The sequence below is a fragment of the Cebus imitator genome, unplaced genomic scaffold, assembly GCF_001604975.1.
Source record: "Cebus imitator isolate Cc_AM_T3 unplaced genomic scaffold, Cebus_imitator-1.0 Scaffold295, whole genome shotgun sequence".
NCBI classification, from domain to species: domain Eukaryota; kingdom Metazoa; phylum Chordata; class Mammalia; order Primates; family Cebidae; genus Cebus; species Cebus imitator.
In genome coordinates this window covers 1,786,971-1,811,232 of record NW_016107610.1, presented here as the reverse complement: position 1 = coordinate 1,811,232, position 24,262 = coordinate 1,786,971, and the positions used below count along the sequence as shown (strand labels likewise).

Here is a 24,262-nt window from a genome sequence, read left to right as displayed (position 1 = left end):
AAAAAAAAAAAAAGAAAAAGAAAAAGAAAAAGAAAAAAATTAGCCAGGTGTGACGGCACATTCCTGTAATCTCAGCTACCTGGGAGGCTGAGGTAGGAGAATCGCTTGAATCCAGGAGGTGGAGGTTGCAGTGAGCTGAGATCACGCCACTGCACTCCAGCCTGGGCAACAAGAGCAAAACTCTATCTCAAAATAAACACCTCATTCTAGTATATTCTATTTTCTTTATTCCGCAAAACAGAAAACAGAGTTTGGAAGTGTTAAGTGGCTTGTTTGAGGCTGCCCCACTAAGAGGTGCCAGAGCTGGGATTCAAGCCCCACCCAACCTGCCAAAGAGCCAGAATTTCATAGTCCACTGCACTGTCCCTCCGTCTCCACCTCGGTTGAAGAGCTGAAACAGGAAAGTAGAGCCTTGCCTTGTTCAGCTGCAGCTGGAAACATGCTGGTCTGGCAACTAAAGTCTTTGCTGAAAAAGACTAAGAAAGTGCCCCGAGTATTGACTTTACAGGCTACAGATAAATTCCGGCCAGTAGGCAAGTTCAGAAATACACACACCTTGAATAGGATCAACTACATAAACTCTTTTATCTGGAACCTTTAAAGAAAACGTACGTTGCAGCAATGCTGCTCATGGCATTTAAGACATAACATGCCTGTACTGTGCAGGTGAAACTGCCTCATCGTGCTGATACATGTATGTACCGCAACTGACTACTTGTCTTCTAGTGTTGTCCTGCCCAAAGTCTATGTATTGAACTACGTATTTTACTATCAGTTACATTTATTTCTCCTTTATAACTAGATCACTTATCAATTAAAAAATGTATAAAGCATATTATCTATGAATTTTATTTCAGGTTAGTAAAGTGGGAATTACAAAATATTTACTAAAAAAGAACTCGGTTTGATAGAGTTTGAACTTTTAACGAACATAATGCCATTAGCAAATTGTCAGAATTACAGTAACACTGCTGAAAACAGCATGGATAGTCTGAATCTTTATCTTGAGGCTTCAATAGTTTATCATGTAAATAAGTATTTTTCTAGGCCTAACCTAGTAAGAATTATATTGGGAATGAAGGTGAAACTTTATCAAAAGCCTTTCTGACATCTATTGAAATCAAATTGTTTTTCTTCTTTGATCTGTTGTGAGAATTTTACTAATACATTTCCCAACACTGAGCCATTCTTTCAATCTCTAAATAAACTCTGCTCATCCAGTGTTATTCTTCTAAGTACAGATTCAATACCCTAATGTTTTACACAAAATTTCTTCTTGATACTGAGATTGATCTAGAATTTTTTTGTCTTGTCTGATTCCTATATAAAGGTTATGCTTCCTTCAATAATTAACCAAGAAATATTTTGTTCTTTTAATGCTCAAGGAAGCTATCTGTTCCTTGAAGATTTGACAAAACTCACCTGTAAAAACCACCTTGTGAAGGGACAGTTCTTTGATAACTTTTAATTCCTTCCATGGTAATTGGTCTATTCAGGCTTTCTTCTTCAGCCAATTTTGATAATTTATATTTGCCTATAAAATGATCCATTCCATCAACATGTTCAACTTATTAGTACAGAATAAACCCAGAATTAAAATAAAAATGTCAGCATATAATTTATATTCCCCTTTTTACCTCTAAATATGAATGTTTATTACTTTTGCCAGAGGTTTATTTATTTTATTTGTCTTTTAAAGAAACCAGCTTATGGATTTATCAATGCTACTATTTTTAATTCATTAATTTCTACGCTTCTCTATTTACTTTCTCTTTTCTTACAGTTATTTTGCTATTCGTTTTCTAGCTACCTGGGCTGAATGCTTAAATCACTTATTTCTACTCTATTTACTAAAAGTAGTTAATTATTACTTTTTTGTGTGTGCAGCTTGGGGCTCATCCCATAATTTTTTTTACATATAGTATTATCGTGAATTATTATTAGTCTATCAGTACATTTTTAATTTCCATGTTAGCTCAAGATTTATAATAGTCCCCCATCCAACCAGATTTCTTTTTTTTTTTTTAGCGAACTTGTTCTTAATTTCTAGTTTTATACTGAAGTGCTATTAAATAAATGAAAATTCATAAGTCATGTTTTGTGAAAACTGGCACTGATTCTATTTTGACATCTAACCTAAAGAAACACAGTAGAGCAAAGATAATTTCTTCAACAGGATTATAGCATGCATTTTTCAAGATTCTTCTTTTATAAATGTATACTATTTTCCCTGCAACATCTATGCAAAGAAAAAACTCACACTAAACATAGTAAGGTTAAATTTATTAGTTGTAGCCCTAAGCCTGTAAAAATAGTGTTTGATCAACTAAGGTCTAGAACTCAGCCCATCAGCAGGGGTGATCCAAACAAAAATCACATAACAGTCGGGCGCAGTGGCTCACCCCTGGTAATCCCAGCACTTTGGAAGGCTGAGGCAGGTGGATCACTTGAGGTCAGTAGTTTGAGACCAGCCTGGACAACATGGTGAAATCCCATCTCTACTAAAAATACAAAAAAATTAGCTGAATGTGGTGGTGTGTGCCTGTAATCCCAGCTACTCGGGAGGCTGAGGTGGGAGGATCGCTTGAACCCAGGAGGTGGAGGTTGCAGTGAGCAAGATCACACCACTACACTCCAGCCTGGGTGACAAAGTGAGACTCCATCTCGCGGGGGAAAAAAATCACATAACAGAAGGTCCAACTCAATCCTTTCTTACTCTGATTTTTTCTTAAGAAGTCACCCTCACTCATAAATCAGTGAGGAGGGCAGGATGCCTCAGTGACTTCTTGTCTCCTGTATTAACTTAGAAGTTCATTTTTAAAAAGTATAAAATGAAATGTTGGTTAATTATCTCCCACAACATATAAATAAAGGCCAAATGGTAACTGCTACTCCCACTCTACCCCCATGTCCCCAATATGACAGATACCTGATTCGATCACTTGTCCCACTGTAACCCCAGCGGCTCTCTACTTGCTGGAATCTATTGATGCAGCATTCCTTTCCTCTGAGGCAGCATCTTGGTCGGTCAATGTATTCAACTCGGGGTTTAGGATTGACAGTAAAATGAAGAAAAAGGTTTACCACTTCACGATCTGACAAAATTCCAGATTGAGCAGGACCTGTGGAAATAAAAACATAAACCTAAAAAAAACCAATTTGATTTCAATTCCTAACTTTGGAATACTCCACTTAATGTAAATTCAAATCTGGAGGATGTAATGTAAAAATAAGAAGAAAAATCTTAGCATATATAATTTTTGCATATATTTTAAAGTTTTGATAAATCCATCTGAGGTTAATTAAACACATTAAAATGTTAAAAACATTAATTAGTCAAAACTTAGATCCAGGAATAAATGCTGTTCCTTATAAAAGTGCTCGGAGGATTCCTTTCTCACCTTATACAAAAGTCAACTCAAGATGGATCAAACTTAAATCTAAGAAACCGTAAAAATTCTAGAAGATGGCAACAGGAAAACTCTTCAAGATATTGGCTTAGGCAAAGAATTCATGACTAAGAACCCCAAAGCAAATGCAACAAAACAAATAAATGGGACCTAATTAAACTAAAAACCGTCCGCACAACAAAAGAAATAATCAGCAGAGTAAACAGACAACCTCCAGAGTGCAGGAACATATTTGCAAACTATGCATCCAGCAAAGGACTAATATCCAGAATCTACAACTCAAGTCAGCAGGAAAAAAAAACAAATAATCCCTGCACAAAGTGGGCGAAGGACATGAAGCGACAATTCTCAAAAGAAGATATACGAGCAGTCAACAAACATACGAAAAATATTCATCACTAATTATCATGGAAATGCAAATTAAATCCGCAATAAGATACCACCTTACTGTTGCAAGAATGGTCATAATTTAAAAATAAAAGAATAACAGATGTTAGCATGGATGTGGTGAAAAGGGAACTCTTTTACACTGCCGGTGGGAATGTAATCTAGAACAACCACTATGGAAAAGAGTATGGAGATTTCTTAAAAAACTAAAAGAAGAACTACCATTTGATACAGCAATTCCACTACTGGATATCTACCCAAAGGAAAATAAGTCATTACATGAAAAAGATACTTGCATGTACATGTTTATAGCAGCACTATTTGCAACTGCAAAAATATGGAGCCATTCTAAATGCCCATCAACCAATGAGTGGATGAAGAAAATGTGGTACATATACACCATGGAATACCACTCTGCCATAAAATGGAATGAAATAATAGCCTTTGCAGCAACTTGGGTGGACTTGGAAGCCATTATTCTAGGTAAAGTAATTCAGGAATGGAAAACCAAATATCGTATGGTCTCACTTGTAAGTGGGAGCTAAGAAGCTGTGAGGAGGCAAAGGCATACTGATATAATAAACTTTGGGGACTTGGTGGGGAAGAGTGGGAAGGAGGTAAGTAATAAAAGCCTACATGTTGGGTACAATGTACACTGCTCAGGTGATGCGTGCACCAAAATCTCAGAAATCACCACTAAGAAACTTACCCATGTAACCAAAAACTATTGAAATAAAAATTTATATATAAAAAAGATGATAGGAAATCCCTTCCAAAGCCAGTAAAAGCAGTCTAAAAATAAGAGACTGCAAAACAGAAACAGAAATTTGGTTTAGGAAGTCATAATTCAGATTTTTTTTTCTTTGAGACAGAGTCTCGATCTGTTGCCTAGGCTGGAGTGCAGTGGTGCGATCTTGGCTAACTGAAACCTCTGCCTCCTGGGTTCAAGCAATTCTCCTGCCTCAGCCTTCCTAGTAGCTGGGACTATTAGGCGTGCACCACCATGCCCGGCTAATTTTTGTATTTTGAGTAGAGACGGAGTTTCACCATATTGGCCAGACTGGTCTCAAACTCCTGACCTCCAGTGATCTGCCTGCCTCGGCCTCCAAAAGTGCTGGGATTACAGGCGTGAGCCACCTCGCCTGGCCCATAATTTAGATTTTAATGTAAACTGCCCCCCCAATTTAAAAATATTAAATTTAAAAAGTTTTAATATCACACACAAAATTATGTCAGCCTGCCAGATCTGGCCCAAGTTTCATTGTTTGCAACCTCTGGATAAGGAAAGATTACACAGTAAAAAAATATATAATTACAACTTAAAATCTGCACCTTAGCAAAAAAGAACAGAATGGAAACTATATAAGATCAAGAGAGATGGAGATGAAAACTCTAAAAACATTCTGAGAATGATGAGAACTAGGGAAAAAATATTAAAATTTTAAGGTGATTAAAGTGATGATAAAGAGCAGAGACCAACATATAGGTAATAAGTGGTCCTGAAGAACTGACAATAAGAAAATTTCCTTAGTTGAAAAAAAAGGTCTTCAGATAATGAAAACCATGTTCAAATGTGTACGCATGTACCTACCTAAGAAAAGGAAAACAAAATACACTACAGTTAAGAAGGGTAATCAAAATAAATAACTCAAGAATGTATGTTAGATAAAAAAGATACATCAAGGCACATCATCATAAAACTGCTAAAGAAAACAAAACAAAACGAAACCCAAAGATAATGTGAAATCTTAAAAGCACCAGCAATAAAAGGTATATTATTTTTAAAGAAGTAATAATTACACTTTCAATATTAGAAATCAAAGGGAATAAGGCCAGCCCCTGTGGCTCATGCATGTGATCCCAGCACTTTGGGAGGCTGAGTGGGTGGATCACTTGAAGTCAGGAGTTTGAGACAAGCCTGGCCAACATGGTGAAACCCCGTGTCTACTAAAAATACAGAAATTAGCCGGGCGTGGTGGTGGGTGCCTGTAATCCCAGCTACTTGGGAGGCTGAAGCAGGAGAATCGCTTGAACCTGGCAGGTGGAGGCCGCAACGAGACAAAATTGTGCCACTGCACTCTAGCCTGGGTGACAGAATAAGACTTTCTCTCAGACAAACTAAAAAAAAAAAAAAAAAAGAATAGAATTACATTCAAATGACAGATGAGAATAACTTGCCAACCTTGAGCTTTCTACCCCAGAAAACATCCTTCAAAAAGAAGGTAAGCTGGGCTCAGTGGTGTGCCCCTCTAGTCTCAACTAATCAGGAGGCTGGGGTGGGAGGACTGTTTGAGGTTAGAAGTCTGAGGTTGTGAAGAGCTACTGCATTCCAGCCAAGGGAACATAGCAGGGCCCCATCTCTTTAAGAAAAAAAAATAAAAAGTAAGATAAAGATGTTTTTGACAAAAGAAAAAAATAAGAGTTGAAAGAATCTGGTTAGTATCCGACCTGTTCTAAAAGAAATACTGTAGGGAATTCTTCAAGCTGACAGAAGTGATCCCAGATAGAAGCATGGTCATACAGAAAAACAGTGAAGAGTACTAAAAAGGCAAATATACAGGCAAATCAAAATGATTACTGACTTAAGAAAATAATGTTTTATGGGCTTTATAACATATGAAAAATTAAAATACATGACATAGTAGCACCAAAGGCTAGAGAAGGTTAAATGTAGCAAAAATATCAATAATGCCTTTATACTGTATGGAAAATTTTAATTTAAAATTTTTAATTTTATTTATTTATTTATTTTTGAAATAGTCTCACTGTTACCCAGGTATGGAGTGCAGCAGTATGATCACAGCTCACTGCAGCCTTGATGGAACTCGTGGGCTCAAGTGATCCTCCCACCTCAGCCCCCTGTGTAGTTGGGACTACAGGCATGTGCCATCACTCCAGGCTAATTTAAAAATCTTTTTTTTGGTAAAAACCATTTTGCCAAGGCTGGTCTTGAACTAGACTCAAACAATCCACCTGCCTCAGATTCTCAAAGTGCTGAGACTAAAGGTGTGAGTCACTGTGCCTCGCCTAAAAAATTTAATTTTTAAGATTTGAAAATCAATAAGGATATATTCTTGTAATAATAAGGACAACCCACTAAAATAATAATAAAATAATGTTTAATATAAGAGGCTGAGGTGGGAGGATCACCTGAGCCCAGGAGATTGAGGCTACAGTGAGCTGAGATCATGCCACTGCATTCTAGCCTGGGTGACAGAGGAGAAACGGTCTACAAAAAAAAAAAGAAGAAGAAGAAGAAAAGAAAGTTTAATAAAATAGTAATTTTATTAAGTATAAAGTGAACTAAATATTCCAAATAAAAGGCAAAGTCTGTCAGGCTGAATTTTTAAAAAATAAAGCTTAAAAGAGACATAGTCAAAATAATGTAAGGCTAAAAGGATGAGAAAAGATAAAGAATTTTTAAAACCTTGAGAAACTATACCAATATCACACAAAGACTTTAAAACAAGAAGTTTAAGCTGGGTGTGGTGGGTCAAACCGTAATACCAGAATTTTGGGAGGCTGAGGTGAGCGGATTACTTGAGGCCAATTGTTCAAGATCAGCCTGGCCAACATGGTAAAACCCCATCTCTACTAAAAATACAAAATTTAGCAGGGCATGGTGGTGCATGCCTGTAGTTCCCCACTACTAAGGAGGCTGAGGCATGAGAAGGGCTTGAATCCAGGAGGTGGAAGTTGCAGTGAGCCAAGATTGCACCACTGCACTACAGCCTGGGTGACATAGGGAGACTCTGTCTCAAAAAAAAAAAAAAAAAATCAAAAAATGAAAACTCCTTTAAAGTGGGATACGTAAATAAAGATAAAGAAGCAAATTCAATTAAAAAAGATAATCCTAAATTTGAATGCACCTAATGATATAGTCTCAAAATGGAAAAAAAACTGATGGAACCAAAAGGAAACACAATCTCAATCATAGAGAGATTTTTTTTTGAGACTGAGTTTCGCTCTTGTTGCTCAAAATGGAGTACAATGGCGCGATCTGGGCTCACTGCAACCTCGGCCTCCCAGGTTCAAGTGATTCTGTCTCAGCCTCCCCAGTAGATGGGATTACAGGTATGTGACACCATGCCAGGCTAATTTTTTGTATTTTTAGTAGAAATGGGGTTTCACCATGTTAGCCAGTCTGGTCTCGACCTCCTGACCTCAGGTGATCTGCCCACCTCAGCCTCTCAAAGTGGTGGGATTACAGGCATGAGCCACTGTGCCCGGCCTGAGATTTTAATTTACTTCTTTTAGTAACTGATAGAACAAACAAAATTGATAGATACATAGAAAATTTGAATATCATTAGTAAATATTCCTTTCATAGACATAGTATTCAATTTGTTAAACATAGAGGACTATTCTGGTTTTTCTGCACATAACAAATAAGAATATATTCTTCTCAAATATACATGGATACTCATTAAAATCACCATACGGGCCAGGCGCGGTGGCTCACACCTATAATTCCAGCACTTTGGGAGGCTGAGGCGGGTGGATCACCTGAAGTCCAGAGTTCGAGATCAGCCTGGCCAGCATGGTGAAACCCTGTCTCTACTAAAAACACAAAAATTAGCCAGGTATGGCAGTGCATGCCTGTAATCCCAGCTACTCAGATGCTGAGGCAGGAGAATCACTGGAACCCGGGAGGTGGAGATTACAGTGAGCCGAGATCGCGCCATTGTACTCCAGCCTGGGTGACAGAGTGAGATACTGTCTCAAAACAAATAAATAAATAAAAATAATAAAACTACTATATGCCAGGCCAAAACAGATATCAACAAATTTCAAAGGGCTGAAATGATATGGAATGTATTTTCTGACTATACTGGAATTAAGCCAGAGAAGTCAGCAAGAGCAAGATAAGAAGAAATCCCAAATATTTAGAAATTGAGTTATCGATTTATAACCTGAGTCAAAGAAAAAAATCAAAATTAGAAATTTTTAATTGAATATAACAAAATCAAAAATTGCTAGGGGGAAAAGATGCTGAGAGAAAAAATTATACTTAAATCTATGCATTCTAAAAGAAGATAGGCTGACAATCTAAGTATCTCAAAAAGTCACAAAGACTAATAAAATAAATAATCCCAGCAAATTAAAATCGGAGAAAGGAAAGGAAGAAAGCAATAAAGAAAAAGGCAGAAAGTAATGAAATGGAAAACATACTACAACAGAGAAAATTAATAAAGCCAGAAGTTGGTTCCTGGAGAAAATTAATAATACAAACTCTTGAACACTGGGGGGAAAAAAAGAAAATATTCCTAACTTTTATATGAGGATAATCTTGACAATTTCATTGCAAGTAAAAAATAGACGAATTTCTCTCATTCAGTAGTCACAAAATACTAAAAAATTTCAGCAAATTAAATCCAGTAATATATAAAAAGGATAATGCATAACAACCAAATCTGATTTATGTAAGGAACCTAAAATAGGTTTAAATTGGAAAATCAATTATGTCATTCACTATATTCACAGAATAAGGGGGAAAACTGTATCATTACCTCAAAAAAAGTAGAATAAAAATAACCTGATTCCTCCAAAAGAAAGCAAGAAATGAAAAAAAAGAAACAAAAAACAGATGTGGCAAGTGGAAAACAAATTGCAAGATGGTAAACACAAACCCAAATATATCCGTAATTGCATTAAATGCAAGTCAACCAAATAGTTCTGATAAAAGATAGTCTGTCAGATTGGATTAAATTATTGGCATATTCAATATCATTAATCATCCATGATAGGAAATTTAAAACAACAATGAAATACGTCCTCACACCCACACAAATGGCTAAAACTACAAAAATTAACAATACCAAGTATTGGAGAGGATATGGGCAACCAGAACAAGGTCTTATGTCTCTTCACTTTGCTGATGACTGTTACAACCACTTTGGGGAACCATTTGGCAGAATGGCAGGATCTAACAATGCTGACCATATGCACATTCTATATATGAAGAATCAATATAAGATAAACCAGTTAAAAAAAAATTTTGAACACACCAACAGAACAACAAAAGACATGAACAATGTTAAGGAAAATAAAATGGTCAATAAGCATAATGAAATACAATTCAGCCAGACACACTGGCTAAGAGGCTAAGGCAGAAGAATCCCTTGAGCCCAGAAGCTCATGGTCAGCCTGAGCAACATAGCAAGATCTCATTTCTAAAACTAAAATAAAATTGAAAAATAAAAAGAAATGCAATTCAAAACAATCATGAAATAGTGTTAAAAACAAAAACCATATGATTGTCTCAATAGACATGGTAAAAGCTTTCTGTAAAATCCAACATCTCTTCATGAAAAAATCCTCAACAAACTAGGCATCAAAAGAACATCCCCAAAATAACAAGAGCCATCTATGACAAACCAACAGCCAATACCACTCCTATTCAACACAATACTGGCAGTGCTAACCAGAGCAATCAGGAAAGAAAAAGAAATAAAAAGGCACCCAAATAAGAAAAAAAGGAGTCAAACTATCTCTCTTCACAGACGATATGCTTCTACATCTAGAAAATTCTAAAGATTCCACCAGGCTGGGCACAGTGGCTCACACCTGTAATCCCAGCACTTCAGGAGGCCAAGGCAGGGCAAATCACCTGAGGTAGGAGTTTGAGACCAAGCTGACCAACACGGTGAAACCATGTCTCTACTAAAAATACAAAGATTAGCTGGGCATGGTGGAGGGAGCCTGTAATCCCAGCTACTCAGGAGGCTGAGACAAGAGAATCCCTTGAACCCTGGAGGCGAAGGTTGCAGTGAGTCAAGATTGTGCCACTGCATTCCAGCCTGGGCAACAAAGAGCAAAACTCTGTCCCAAAAAAAAAAAAAATTCCACCAAACGGTCCTGGAACTGATTGATAGACAACTTCAATAAAGCCTCAGAATATAAAATTAATGTACAAAAATCAGCAGCATTTCTATACACCAATAATGCTCAAGCTGAGAGCTAAATCAAGAATGCAATCCCATTTACCATGGCCACACAAAAATAAAATGCCTAGAAATAAATCTAACCAAGATATATTTCTATCAGATATTTTTATATCCACACATCTTGGTTAGATGTATTTTTACCAAGTAAAAGATCTTTACAAGGAGAATTATAAAACACTGCTGAAAGAAATCACAGATGACACAACAAATGGAAAAACATTCCATACTCATGGATCAGAAGGATCAATATCATTCAAATGGCCATACTGCCCAAAGTAATCTACAGATTTAATGCTATTTCTATCAAACTACCAACATCATTTTTCACAGAACTAGAAAAATATTCTAAAATTCACATGGAACAACAACAACAAAAGTCTGAATAGCCAAAGCAATTCTAAGCAGAAAGTACAAAACTGGAGGCATCACATTACCACTGGACTTCAAACTATACTATAAGGCTACAGTAACCAAAACAGCATGGTACTTACTGGTACAAAAACAGACACATATACCAACGAAACAGAAAACAGAATCCAGAAATAAAGCTACAGACCTACAGCCATCTGATCTTTGACAAAGTTGACAAAAATAAGCAATGGGGAAATATCTCTCTATTCAATTCAAACATATCTCTATTCAAGGGTGCTGGGATAGCTGGCTAGCCTTATGCTAAAGAATGAAACTGGACCCATACTTTTCACCACACACAAAAATTAACTCAAGATGGAGGAATAAAGATTTAAGGTAAGACCTGAAACTAAAAGAATCCTAGAAGAAAACCTAGAAACCACCACTCTGGACACTGGTCTTGGGAGAGAATTTTTTACTAAGTTCTCAGAAGCAATTGCAACAAAAACAAAAACTGACAAGTAGGACCTAACTAAACTAAAGAGCTTCTACACAGTAAAAGAAACTATCAACAGAACAAATGGACAACCTATAGAATGGGAGAAAATATTTGCCAACTATGCATTTGACAAAGGTCTAATATCCAGGATCTATAGGGAACTTAACCAATTCAATAAGAAAAAAAAAACTCAGGCTGGGCACAGTGGCTCACGCCTGTAATCCCAGCACTTTGGGCGGTCAAGGCGACCAGCCTGGCTAACATGGTGAAACCCTGTCTCTACTAAAAATACAAAAATCAGCTGGGCGTGGTCGCATGAGCCTGTAGTCCCAGCTACTCAGGAGGCTGAGGCAAGAGGACTGCTTAAACTCAGGAGACGGAGGTTGCAGTGAACCAAGATCACGCCATTGCACTCCAGCCTGGGTGACAGAGTGAGACTCCATCTCAAAAAACAAAAAACAAAACAAAACAAAAAACCCTCATGAAAAGTGGGCAAAAAAATATGAACAGACATTTCTCAAAAGAAGACATACAAGCAGCCAACAAACATGAAAAAAATGCTCAACATCACTAATCATCAGAGAAATGCAAATCAAAACCACAATGAGATGCCATCTCACACTCCTCAGAATGCCTGTCAAAGTAGAAAAAACAGTTGCTGGCGAGGCTGCAGAGAAAAGGGAATGCTTATTCACTGATAGTGGGAATGTAGGTAAGTTTAGTCACTGTGGGAAACAGTTTGAGATTTCTCAAAGAACTCATAGCTACCAAGGTCAGGTACAGTGGGTCATGTCTGTAATCCCAGCACTTTGGGAGGCCAAGGCAGGAGGATCACTTCAGGTCAAGAGTTTGAGACCAGCCTGCCCAACATGGTGAAACCCTATCTCTACCAAAACCCACAAATATTAGCTGGGTATGGTGGTGGGCGTCTGTAGTTCCAGTTACTCTGGAGGCTGAGGTGGGAGAATCACTAGAACCTAAGAGGTAGGAGTTGCAGTGAGCTGAGATTATACCACTCCACTCCAGCCTGGGTGACAAGGATGAGGCTGTTTCAAAAAAAAGAAAAAAAAGAACTTAGAACTACCAGTCAACTCAGCAATCCCAATCCCATTACTGGGTACACATTTAAAAGAAAATAAATTGTTCCACCAAAAGAGACATGGACTCATATGCTCATCACAGCACTATTCATAACAGCAAAGACAAGACATGGACTCAACCTAGGTGCCCATCTGTGGTAGACTGGGTAAAGAGAATATGACTCACACACACACACACACACACACACACACACACACACACACACACCACGGAATACTACACAGCCATAAAAAAGATCAAAATCATGCCTTTTGCAGCAACATGGATGCAGCTAGAGGCCATTATCCTAAGTGTTAATGCAGAAACGGAAAACCGAATACCATATGTTCTCACTTGTGGCAGCGAAACACTGGATACACATGGACATGAGGGTGGCAGCAAAAGCCACTAAGGACTGTTAAAAAGGGGAAGGGAAGAAGGGACAGAAGGGGAAAAAGTTGAAAAACTAACTACTGGATACTATGCTCATTGCCTGAGTGACGAGATCAACTGTACCCCAAACCTCAGCATCACACAATATGCCCATGAAACAAATCTGCACGTTACTCCCTGAATTTAAAATAAAAGTTGAAATTATTATTTTTTTTGAGACTAGGTCTCACTCTATTGCCACGCTGGAGTACAGTAGCACAATCTTGGCTCACTGCAACCTCCAACTCCCTGGTTCAAGCAATCCTCCTGCCTCAGCCTCCCAAGTAGCTGGGATTACAAGTACACGCCACCACACCTAGCTAATTTTTGTACTTTTAGTAGAGACAGGGTTTTACCATGTTGGCCAGAATGGTCTTGATTTCCTGACCTCATGATCCACCCACCTCAGCCTCCCAAAGTGCTGGGATTACAGGTGTGAGCCACCACGCCTAGCCAAATTGAAATTATTTTTTAAATAATCATGAAGACCAGGGGTAGTGGCTCATGCTTATAATCCCAGCACTTTGGTAGGCTGAGGATGGCAGATCATCTAAGGTCAGGAGTTCTGAGACCAGCCTGGCCAATATGGTGAAACCCTATCTCTACTAAAAATACAAAAATTAGCCAGCCTGTGGTGGCATGAACCTGTAATCCCAACTACTCAGGAGGCTGAGGTGGGAGAATTGCTTGAACCCAGGAAGCAGAGGTTGCAGTGAGCTGAGATCATGCCATTGCACTCCAGCCTGGGTGACAGAGGGAGACCCTTTCTCAAAAAAATATAAAAATAAAAATAAAATAAAATAATAACGGCCAGGTAGATTCAAAAGAAAGAAAAGCCTCAGGATTTTTTTTTTTCTTTGAGACAGGAGTCTCACTCTGTCGCCCAGGCTGGAGTGCAATGGCGCACAGGATGGAATGCAATGTTGCCCAGGCTGGAGTCCAGTGGTTCATATTTTTTGCCTGCGCAGTTTTGGCTCACTGCAACCTCCGCCTCCTGGGCTCAGGCAATTCTCCCACCTCAACCTGGCCATGATTTAAAAGCAGATAATACTCAATTAAGATATGGGTAATGAAAACTGGTCATAAGTGGTCATGGAGACTCAAAACCAGATCTGTCTGATTTTAATCAGAAGCATCAACCTTAAGAGTCACATAGAGGCTGGGCATGGTGGCTCACACCTGTAATCCCAGCACTTTTGGAGTCTGAGGCAGGAGGATCACTTGAGACCAGGAGTTCAAGACCAGCCTAGGCAGGATAGTTAAACCCTGTCTCTACAAAAAAATTTTAAAATTAGCTAAGTGTGGTAGTGTGCACCTATAGTCCCTGCTATTTGGGGGGCTGAGGTGGGAGGATTGATTGATCCTGGGAGGTGAAGGCTTCAGTGAAATGTGTTCGTGCCACTGCACTCCAGCCTGGGCAACAGAGAAAGACTGTCTCAAAAAAAAAAGAAAGAAAAGAAAAGATAGAAAAAGAAAGAAAATAAAGAGTCAAAAAGATCTGTCATAACTTGAGGCAAGGCACTCAACCTCTTCCCAACTTCACTTCTCTAACCTATACAAGGTGGATAACACAATTTTGGAGGGCTTAAATGAATTCATACACATGCATATATGTTTATCATGTGATTAATACTCAATAAATAGCTTCTTTTCCTCTCTGGCACAGGGAGACTGATTTTTTTTTTTTTTTTTTTGAGATGGAGTCTTGCTGTGTTGCCCAGGCTGGAGTGCAATGGTGTAATTTTGGCTCACCACAATCTCCATCTCCCAAGTTCAAGCGATTTTCCTGCCTCAGCCTCTCGAGTAGCTGGGATTACAGGAGACTATCACCATGCCTGACTACTTTTTGTATTTTTAGTAGTGACGGGGTTTTACCATGTTAGCAAGGCTGGTCTCAAACTCTTGACCTCAAGTGATCCACCTGCCTTGGACTCCCAAAGTACTGGGATTATAGGTGTGAGACACCATGCTCGGCCTTGAGAGACTATTGAAACAGTTCGAATAGATTTTGGTGAATTTATACCCTTACCTGCTGCAAATTCCTCAATTGTCATTAGTGGGAACCGGATTAAGGAAAGTGCTTTTCCTAGAACTTTTTGTTTATTTCCAAAAGTCACAGGTAATTGTTGTCTCTGACATTCCGCTTCTGCCCAGCGTACAACAGCTCCAAAAAGTCGACTTTCTCGAATACTGAGTGTGTCTCTTTCTAGAACTGCACAGAGAGTGTCTATGGGCAAAATACAAAATAAATCAAATTAGGAATATTTTGCTCTCTAACCAAGCAATACCAACAGATGTGCTTAGATCTCAACAAAAAATAGGTTAGACACTTAAAACTACAGACTTTATACTTTAAAATACTAAAGAATTAAAGGATTTAAACTCCAAAGTGTTCCATAAAAATCAGTTTAAGGTTAACAATCAATTTGTTACCTACCATACATGCAATATTAGATACAGTACTCTCCTTTTATATTTATGCCATTTGTCAAGTAAACTCAACTATCCAGAATAAGATTAATAAGCCACAGAAAAGGTTCCAAGTTATTTACATAAATTCTTAAAGTCTACAGATTATAATTCATATTTGTTCATTCAGTAAATATTTGTTATTAAGCACTCACTATGTGCCAGGTACTATTCTAGGCACTGATCTTTTCTTTCTTTTTTTTTTTTTTTTTGAGATAGTCTCATTCTGTTGCTCAGGCTGGAGTGCAGAAGCACAATCTCAGCTCACTGCAACATCTGCCTCTCAGGTTCAAGCAATTCTCCCACTTCAGCCTCCTGAATAGCTTGGATTACTGGCATGCACCACCATGCCTCGCTAATTTTTGTATTTTTTGTAGAGACAGGGTTTCACTCTGTTGGTGAAGCTGGTCTTGATCTTCGGACCTGAAGTGATCTGCCTGCCTTGGCCTTCCAAAGTGCTGGGATTACAGGTGTGAGCCACGGCATCCAGCTGGCACTGATATATCATTGAACAAAAAGTTAAAAATCCCTGCCCTCATAGAGCTTACATTCTAATGAGGAAAAACAGATTAAATAAACATACATAAATTCGAGTATCTTAGATGACATATGTGAGCAGAAATATCAGATTAAGAAGTATCAGAAATGCAGTTTAGAATAGGAATGAGCCAGGCATGCTGGCTCATTCCTATAATCCCAGTACTTTGGGAGACTGAGACAGGAGCATGGCTTGAGCCCAGGAGTTTCAGGCCACCCTGGGCAATATAGTGAGACTGCATCTCTATAAAAAACTTTTTTAAAAATTAGCCAGGCATGGTGGCATGCACCTGTAGTCTCAGCTACTCAGGAAATCGAGGCAGCAGGATCACTTGAGCCTGGGAGGTCAAGCCTACAGTAAGCCATGATGATGCCACTGTACTCCAGCCCAGGCGACAAAGTGAGACTATGCCAAAAAAAATAATAAAATGGGGTGGTTTAGGCATGCTTCATTTATACCAAGACTTGAAGGAAGTAGGGGAATAAAACAGATACCTAGAGGAAGAGTATTCCAGGACTAAAAGTACAAAGGCTGGCATATGAAAGTGTGCCTGGTATATCTGAGGAATGGTAAGGAGGCCAGTGTGGCAGAGTAGAGTGAGCAGGGGGGAAGAGTAGCAGGCAAGGAGGCCAGAGGCTGCAGGGAGTGGGGGCAATCATGCAGCACCCTGTAGATCATTTGACTTTTACTCTGAGTGACATGGGGAAGGCCTGGAGGGTTCTGAGTTGTCATACTTTATGTTCTAAAAGAATCACCCTGGCTTCCATGTTGAGAAGAGGCTACAGTGGAGACAGTAGCAGTTGGAGGCTCTTACATCAATCCAGGTCAGGGATGACAGTGGCCTGGACAAGGAGGATACCAGTGGAAGTGGTGAAAATTGATCTGATTTAGAATATATTCTGAAGGAAGACTTAATTAGATTTCCTAACAGATTGGATATGAGGTATGATTTAAAGAGAGGTGTCAACAATAACTGCAAGGTTTATACAGCTTACGCGCTGGAGGGATGAGAGTGGCATCAACCAAGATGGGAAAGACCACAGGAGGTGCAGGTTTGAGGTGGGGAAAGAGCTAAAGTTTAATTTTAGACATACTAAGTTTGAATTCCCTATTTGACATCCAAGTATATACATCATGCCTGTACCTCAGGTCCTCACTCAGAATCATTTTTCTTTTATGATAGGCAAAATTAAAAAACTCAGTTACTTTTAAGTTCCAGCAGGCCAGAAGCAGTAAATTCAGAAGAGAAAGGGGATTTAGAGGCTAATATAATAGAATGAAATGATAAACTGCAATCTAACAGGGATAGAGAAAAGAGGAAATCTGTGAAAAGATGATGTTAAGTACTTTAAAAGAATAGCAATCAAAGGTCTCATAGAAGATTTTTTAAAAAATAAAAACAACACTTCAGAGACCTGAGGGCTTCACTGTACAATAATAATATAACTGGTACTTATAAAAGTGAGCATTAATAATCGCAAGAATCCTAAATTATATTCAGTACACATTGTTTAACATAGGCAGGTAACGTAAAACATGTTTTTGATTTCTCAAAGGGTCAAAATAAATACCCCAGTTTCTAAAAACGGACAATTCTAGATGTGTAGGAAAATCTCTAAAGAACTTAGATAAAATGGAACTTCTATGAAATATCTAAGTTATACTTTAAAATAAAAATGAGTATGCTATAGTTACACATAGCAGAAATCAATTAAAACATTAAATATCATTATATTATCCAGAAATATGTATCAGAAATACATTTCTTTAAATACTTTTTTTTTTTTTTGAGACAGAGTCTTGCCCTGTCACCCAGACTGGAGTGCAGTGGTGTGATCTCAGCTCACTGCAACCTCCGCCTTCCAGGTTCAAGGGATCTCCTGCCTCAGCTTCCTGAGTAGCTGGGATTACAGGTGCCCACCACTACGCCCAGCTAATTTCTGTATTTTTAGTAGAGACGGGTTTTTACCATGTTAGTCAGGCTGGTCTACAAACTCCTGACCTTGTGATCTGCTCACCTTGGCCTCCCAAAGTGCTGGGATTACAGGTATGAGCCACCACGCCCGCCCTTAATTACTAATTTTTAACAAGTACATTTGAAACAAACTAGCCTATGGGGTAGAAAAACAGATAGGTCTTCTATTAGCAGATGTGTTAAGGTAAGAAGTTAAAGCTGAGAGCCAAATAAAAATCATAAAAACACAGCAGGTGTTTCATAAATACAACACAATACTAAATTTTCATATAAACAACTGTGAGTCATATCAAAGCAACAAGTATTTATTGGGCTTCTAGGCTGTACAAGGCACATACTTCAAGATTCCCAGGTTCCAATGGCATGCATAATTTAAGAGCTATTTATAAGGTGTAAGTTACCCAGATGCGGACAGTAATACTTCAAATAAGAACAGACTGAAGAACAAACGAAGCATGTGACAGTCCCTAACAGGAAAGAAATTAGGATTAAGCAATGTTTCACTAACAATTTAGGCAGTGTTTAGGACTCTCAAATATCCAGTAACTCAACAGACACCACATGCAGGTGCTGGGGAGGAGTCTGATTTAGACCCTGTCCTTCAGTGTATTATAAGCAGTGTATTATTTGTTCCCAAGGTACTGTGCAATACACAGGTAAACTAACAACAGGACGTTAGAACAAAGGAATATACCAAGCATCATGGAGGGTGGAGTATCACCTCTCAAAAAATGAGTCATGGGTCGGGTGCGGTGGCTCAAGCCTGTAATCCCAGCACTTTGGAAGGCCGAGGCAGGTGGATCATGAGGTCAAGAGATCGAGACCATCATGGCCAACATGGTGAAACCCCGTCTCTACTAAAAAATACAACAAACAATTAGCTGGGTGTGGTGGCGTGTGCCTATAGTCCCAGCTACCCGGGACGCTGAGGCAGGAGAATTGCTTGAACCCGGGAGGCGGAGGTTGCAGTGAGCCAAGATTGCGCCACTGCACTCCAGCCTGGCGCCTGGCAACAGAGCAAGACTCTGCCTCAAAAAAAAAAAAAAAAGAGTCATGTGGAAGTGTATTTGAGCCAACATCTTAAGACTGCGTGAGAGCCACCCAAGATGGGAAGAAATGGCATTATTCTAGACACAGCCAGTCAGTCCATTTGATCAACAACTATCAGCTGAACATGTACTACATTCTGCTGTCTTTAGTGCTAGAGATACAGTGGTATACAAGGCAAAGTCCCTTCCTTCAGGGAGTTTACAATCTAGGAAACAAAAGGAGACAATCAACATACACACACACACACACACACAGAGACAAATACCTAGATAAGACTTTCAGAGAGCAAATGTATTACAGGAAAATAAATCTGAGTAAGAGTAATGAAACAGATTGCTTAGGGGAACACGGTATCTAATTAAGTAGGTCTGAGGTCTCAGGTATCCTTTAATCTGAGATGCAAAGATTCAGGGGGAAAAGGATTCTAATCAGAAGGAATAGCAAACACAAAAGAATGGAATATAAACAATCCTGGTCAGCAGATATGGGACCTTAATTAGGGGAAGAATGGTAGGAGACAAAGTCAGATGTAGATAGAGGTAGGTAGTGACTTGCAGCGGTTTACCAAAGCTATTTTCTCTTCTTCCGGGGTTGTGACTAGTCTGCATCTCCTGGCATCCCCAAAAGTTAGGTGAGATCTTGTAACTGAATGGGACCAACAAAATAACAGCCAAAATGTAGGTGCCATATCAAGGCCAAGGCTTTTAATATGTGGGCATTTTCCCTGTCCACATTTTCTCTCATCTGCCAGCAAAACATAGATAATAACTAGGCACTAGAGAATAACAGAACAAGAGAGCTACCTGCTGACTATAATACTTCCTTGGTCTGTTATATGAGTGTGAAATAAACTTCTTTTGTGTTTGAGCCAGTCTGCACTTTTGGGTCTATTTCTTACCACAGCCTAGCCTAATATACCCAGACAAATACAAGACCCGATTACACAGGGCACTGTGAGTTTTGATAAGGAATTTAAATTTTATGCAAAGAGCAGTGGGAAGACACTGGACGCAAGGAATTTATATGACCCGATTTTTTACTTATAAAGATCATTCTGGCTGTCATGTAAAGACTGGAGTATAGAGACTGGAGTGCATGGGAGGAAGAGTGGATGAAAGAGACCACTGCAGTTATGCAGGTGAAAGACAACGGTGGCTTAGACTAGGTGGTAGCCACGGATATGGTAAGAAGTGGTCAGATTCAGGATACATATTCAAAGTACAGCCATGAGCACCTGCTGATATAACTGCATGTAGGGTGTGAGAGAAAGAATAATCAAGAACAACTCTGGGATTTTTAGCCTGAGCAATAAGGTTCATGGTGGTGCTGTTGAGGAAGACTGAAAACAGTTGGAAAGGAACAGAAGAGACCTAACAGAGAGAGAGGGGAATCAATGGTTCTCCTTTAACTGTTGTGTTTCAAATGCCTACAAAATCTCCAAATAAGGGTGTCAAGTAAACAGTTGGGTATATGAGTTTGTAGCCCAGAAGAAGACAGGGATTGAAGATACATGTTGGGTTTATCATCAAAAGATAGTATTTAAAGCCATGGGCCTGGATTAGATCTGTCTACTCTCCTACAAGACAAAAGGTACATTTTTAGCCTGTCATTAGATGGTCTTCTATCAGCTGGTTTTAACCTGCCTTGCACCTCCTTCCTCTTATACACTTCTTCCTGAGGATCCACTTGCCCCTAATGCCCTCCCCTCTCCACTATCCAAATACAGTAAGTCCTCAATGTTTGGGATCTTGGAAACTGTGACTTCCAGTGAATCAATGTCTGACGAAAGCAATTTTACCATGAGCCAACTGATATAAACGAGTTAAGTTCCTACGGCATATTTCTGGTCACAAAAATACCACCAAGCTTCAAGACTCAAAGCACTTCTAAATTAAACAGTGAAACAGGCTGGGCGCGGTGGCTCATGCCTGTAATCCTAGCACTTTGACAGGCTGACACAAGTGTTTACGAGGTCAGGAGTTGGAGACCAGCCTGACCAACATGGTGAAACTCCTTCTCTACAAAAGACAGAAAAATTAGCTGGGCGGGGTGGCGCATGCCTCTGTAATCCCAGCTACTCAGGAGCCTGAGGCAGGAGAATCTCTTGAACCTGGAAGGTGGAGGTTGCACTGCGCTGAGATCACGCCACTGCACTCCAGCCTGGGTGACAGAGCGAGACTTCATCTCAAAAAAAAACCAGTGAAATAAATGTGAGCTATACATACATTTAAGAAAGATTAATAAAGATAAGAAAGAGAATCATTTACCCAATTTTTGGTGAATTAGTGAGTATCAGTGAGTGACAGCAGTCATGGTGGTGGGTTAAATCCAAGAATAAATGTTTACAAAGTGAAAATTTTGAGGAGCACCTCCCACACAATGCAGTGCAAAAGCAAACAATACACAGTGGGCTTGCTGAGCACTTTCAGACTGCATCATTTATCATCAAATATTTATATGATTATCATATATGTTACACATTTTTACTTGATAAATCATTTTCCATTCCACTTATTCCAGTTCAGTTTCAGCTGGCTGGAGCTTATCCCAGTGGCTTGGTACAAGGCAAGAACCAAACCCACACAGTACGTGATTTCATCACAGAGCACACTCACACACACTCTCATTTAGACTGAGGCCATTTCGACACACCAACGAACCTAACATGCACATCTTTGGGATTTGAGAGGAAACTAGAGTACCTGGAGAAAACCATGAAGGTATGGGAGAATGTGTAAACTCTATGCAGTGGTCCCTGCTAGGAGTCAATTTTTTTCTTATCAACATTATAACAAAACGACATTATTCAAGGACCTACTGTACTATCCATTCTTTAAGGCTCATATCAGAACCTCCTCTGTCAAAATTTTCCTAACACTACTGCAATGTGAAGTAATTGCTCTGTTTTCTGGATTTGCATAGTAATCATTTTCTACATGTCTAATTTAGAAAAGGCAGAAATCACATTTTACCATATGTTCTCTTTTCTTTTTTTTTTTTTTTAACTTTAAGTTCAGGGGCACATATGCAGGTTTATTACATAGGTAAACTTGTGTCATGGGGGTCTGCTGTACAGAATATTTCATCACCCAGGTATTAATGCCTCTCTTCTATTCGTGTTTTAAATCTTAATTTTCACATATTTGTTCTTTGATTCTCCAATCAGATGTTTCCTTAACAAGACAACTCGCCTCTTACCCATTTTTATATTTTCTATGGAACCTAGAATAATGCCATGCATATGGTGAGCATTCAAAGAATATTTATTTGATTTGAAATCTTTTAAAAGGCAACGAGGTACTTAAGACTTTTAGAAATACTTTCACCAAAACAAAAGAAAGCAAAACTCTTAGAGAGGCTTCAATCATTTGGGAAAGCCACTAATTTAAAAACAGCTCCTTCTCCAACAAGGCTGACAAGTAAGGCATTAAGTGTACTTAAAACCTAACAATTTACTTCACAGTGAACTTACCTATATCAATATCAGTAAACCCTTCTGCACTTATTGCATCCATTGTGCTTTTGTCTATTGTATCTAGACAAAGACTAGCAAGCTGAGGTTCATCAAATAATCGAGCCTAAACATATAAAGAGATAGTTATTTAACTTTCATACTTATTTTACCTTCAGGCTGCATATATTCAAAGTCAGTATTATAAACAGTTATAATTGCTAATTATGTAAAAATATCTACTTAAAAGACAATGATAATGTCTACACATTCTTAAAAATTTTCATTCTACAATTGGAAACGAAAAGCAAAAAATACAAATGTCCTGCTGAGATGAGAACGAATTCACATTACCAGTAACAATCCTGTTATTTTTATTTTCATGTGCTTATATGTGTGTGTGTGAGTATGTGTGTATACAGCCTATTTTCTTATATATTACTTATTCCGATCCTTAATGAACCCTTTATGTTAGATAAGACTTACATTCTTATCCCATTTTCCAGGTGGGGAAACAGAGGTTTGGAGAGGTACAGTGACTTGCCTAGGATCATCTAGTTGAGTATGTTGCAAAGCTAGTACTTAAATCTTATAGTCTTTTCACTAAACTATAATACCAATTGTCAAGCACAACAATACAAACACCAGATTTTCTCCTTCATTGCCTGTTTTGATTTTGTAGGGAGAATAGAGTACAAGAATGTTTGAGGATGAGAGCTCTGGGAACCTAAGCAAAATTAGGTCTAACAACACAAGAACAAATACATAAATTCACACGATGGAATATTATACAAATGTGAGAATAAACAACTTACAACTACACAAACCAATATAAATGCACCACACAAATCTAGTGATGAAAGCCAGATTATATAATGAGCAAGAATATGTACTGTATAATTCCAGCAGAACTGATTTTGGCTTTAAGATGTTAGAAGTCAAGCTTACAATATGTGCTTTATCAATATGTATGTTATAATTAAAAAAAAAGAAATTTGCAAGCAGGGCGGAGTATAAGTCAAACTCAAGTGAGATTATTAAAAAGCCAAAACACCACAAAAGGAGGTATGACGATAGGCATGCCAATGACCAACCTTTCATTCTGGCCTGGGGGCAGTTCCCTTTACATTTTAGAGGATGGGCAAACACTAAATGCCCAAAGGTATTTATGTTGGATTGGGCAGAAACTTCTGAGAATACTGCCAATTAATTAGTCATATCATAAATGACACCAATTATTTGGCATGACTGATGACTCATTTAATTTTAAAGTAAAATTCATTTTAAAGAATTCAAGAATTCAGATACTACTGAACAACTGATAAATATCTAAACAGTTATCTTGTATTTTATGGGGGTAGGGAAGAAAACATTAAATACACTGGCTTTAAATTTTTTTAAATTTAAACACATTTAAAAAATTTTATATATAGTTTTTAAACTTAAAACATTCACATATAAAATATAGAATACTCAAATATGTTTGAAAATGCACTTCCTAGATTATACACTGAGCCTGTTTACAATAATTTGCTTTGTCAAATTTTAAAATAAATTTTAGCACTAAATAAAACATTTGTATTAGTAAATATTAAATCCATCTCATGCAACTTTCCCTCACAATATTTTTCATTTGGAATTTCTTTTCCTTTTTTTTTTTTTTTTTTTTTTTT

The 24,262-nt window shown here is 38.2% G+C and overlaps 1 protein-coding gene across 2 annotated transcripts in view; it reads right to left on the bottom strand.

The window, feature by feature from the left end:
* BTBD1 (BTB domain containing 1) overlaps nucleotides 1–24,262 on the bottom strand; it is a 53,909-nt gene that overhangs the window by 9,141 nt on the left and 20,506 nt on the right. For both annotated transcript variants that reach the window (XM_017502260.2, XM_017502261.1), the window contains exons 3-5: nucleotides 22,611–22,716; nucleotides 15,136–15,333; nucleotides 2,930–3,122 (exon numbers count right to left, since the gene is read on the bottom strand). In XM_017502260.2, coding sequence (XP_017357749.1) covers nucleotides 2,930–3,122; nucleotides 15,136–15,333; nucleotides 22,611–22,716 — 497 coding nt within the window. The remainder of the gene's footprint in view (nucleotides 1–2,929; nucleotides 3,123–15,135; nucleotides 15,334–22,610; nucleotides 22,717–24,262) is intronic.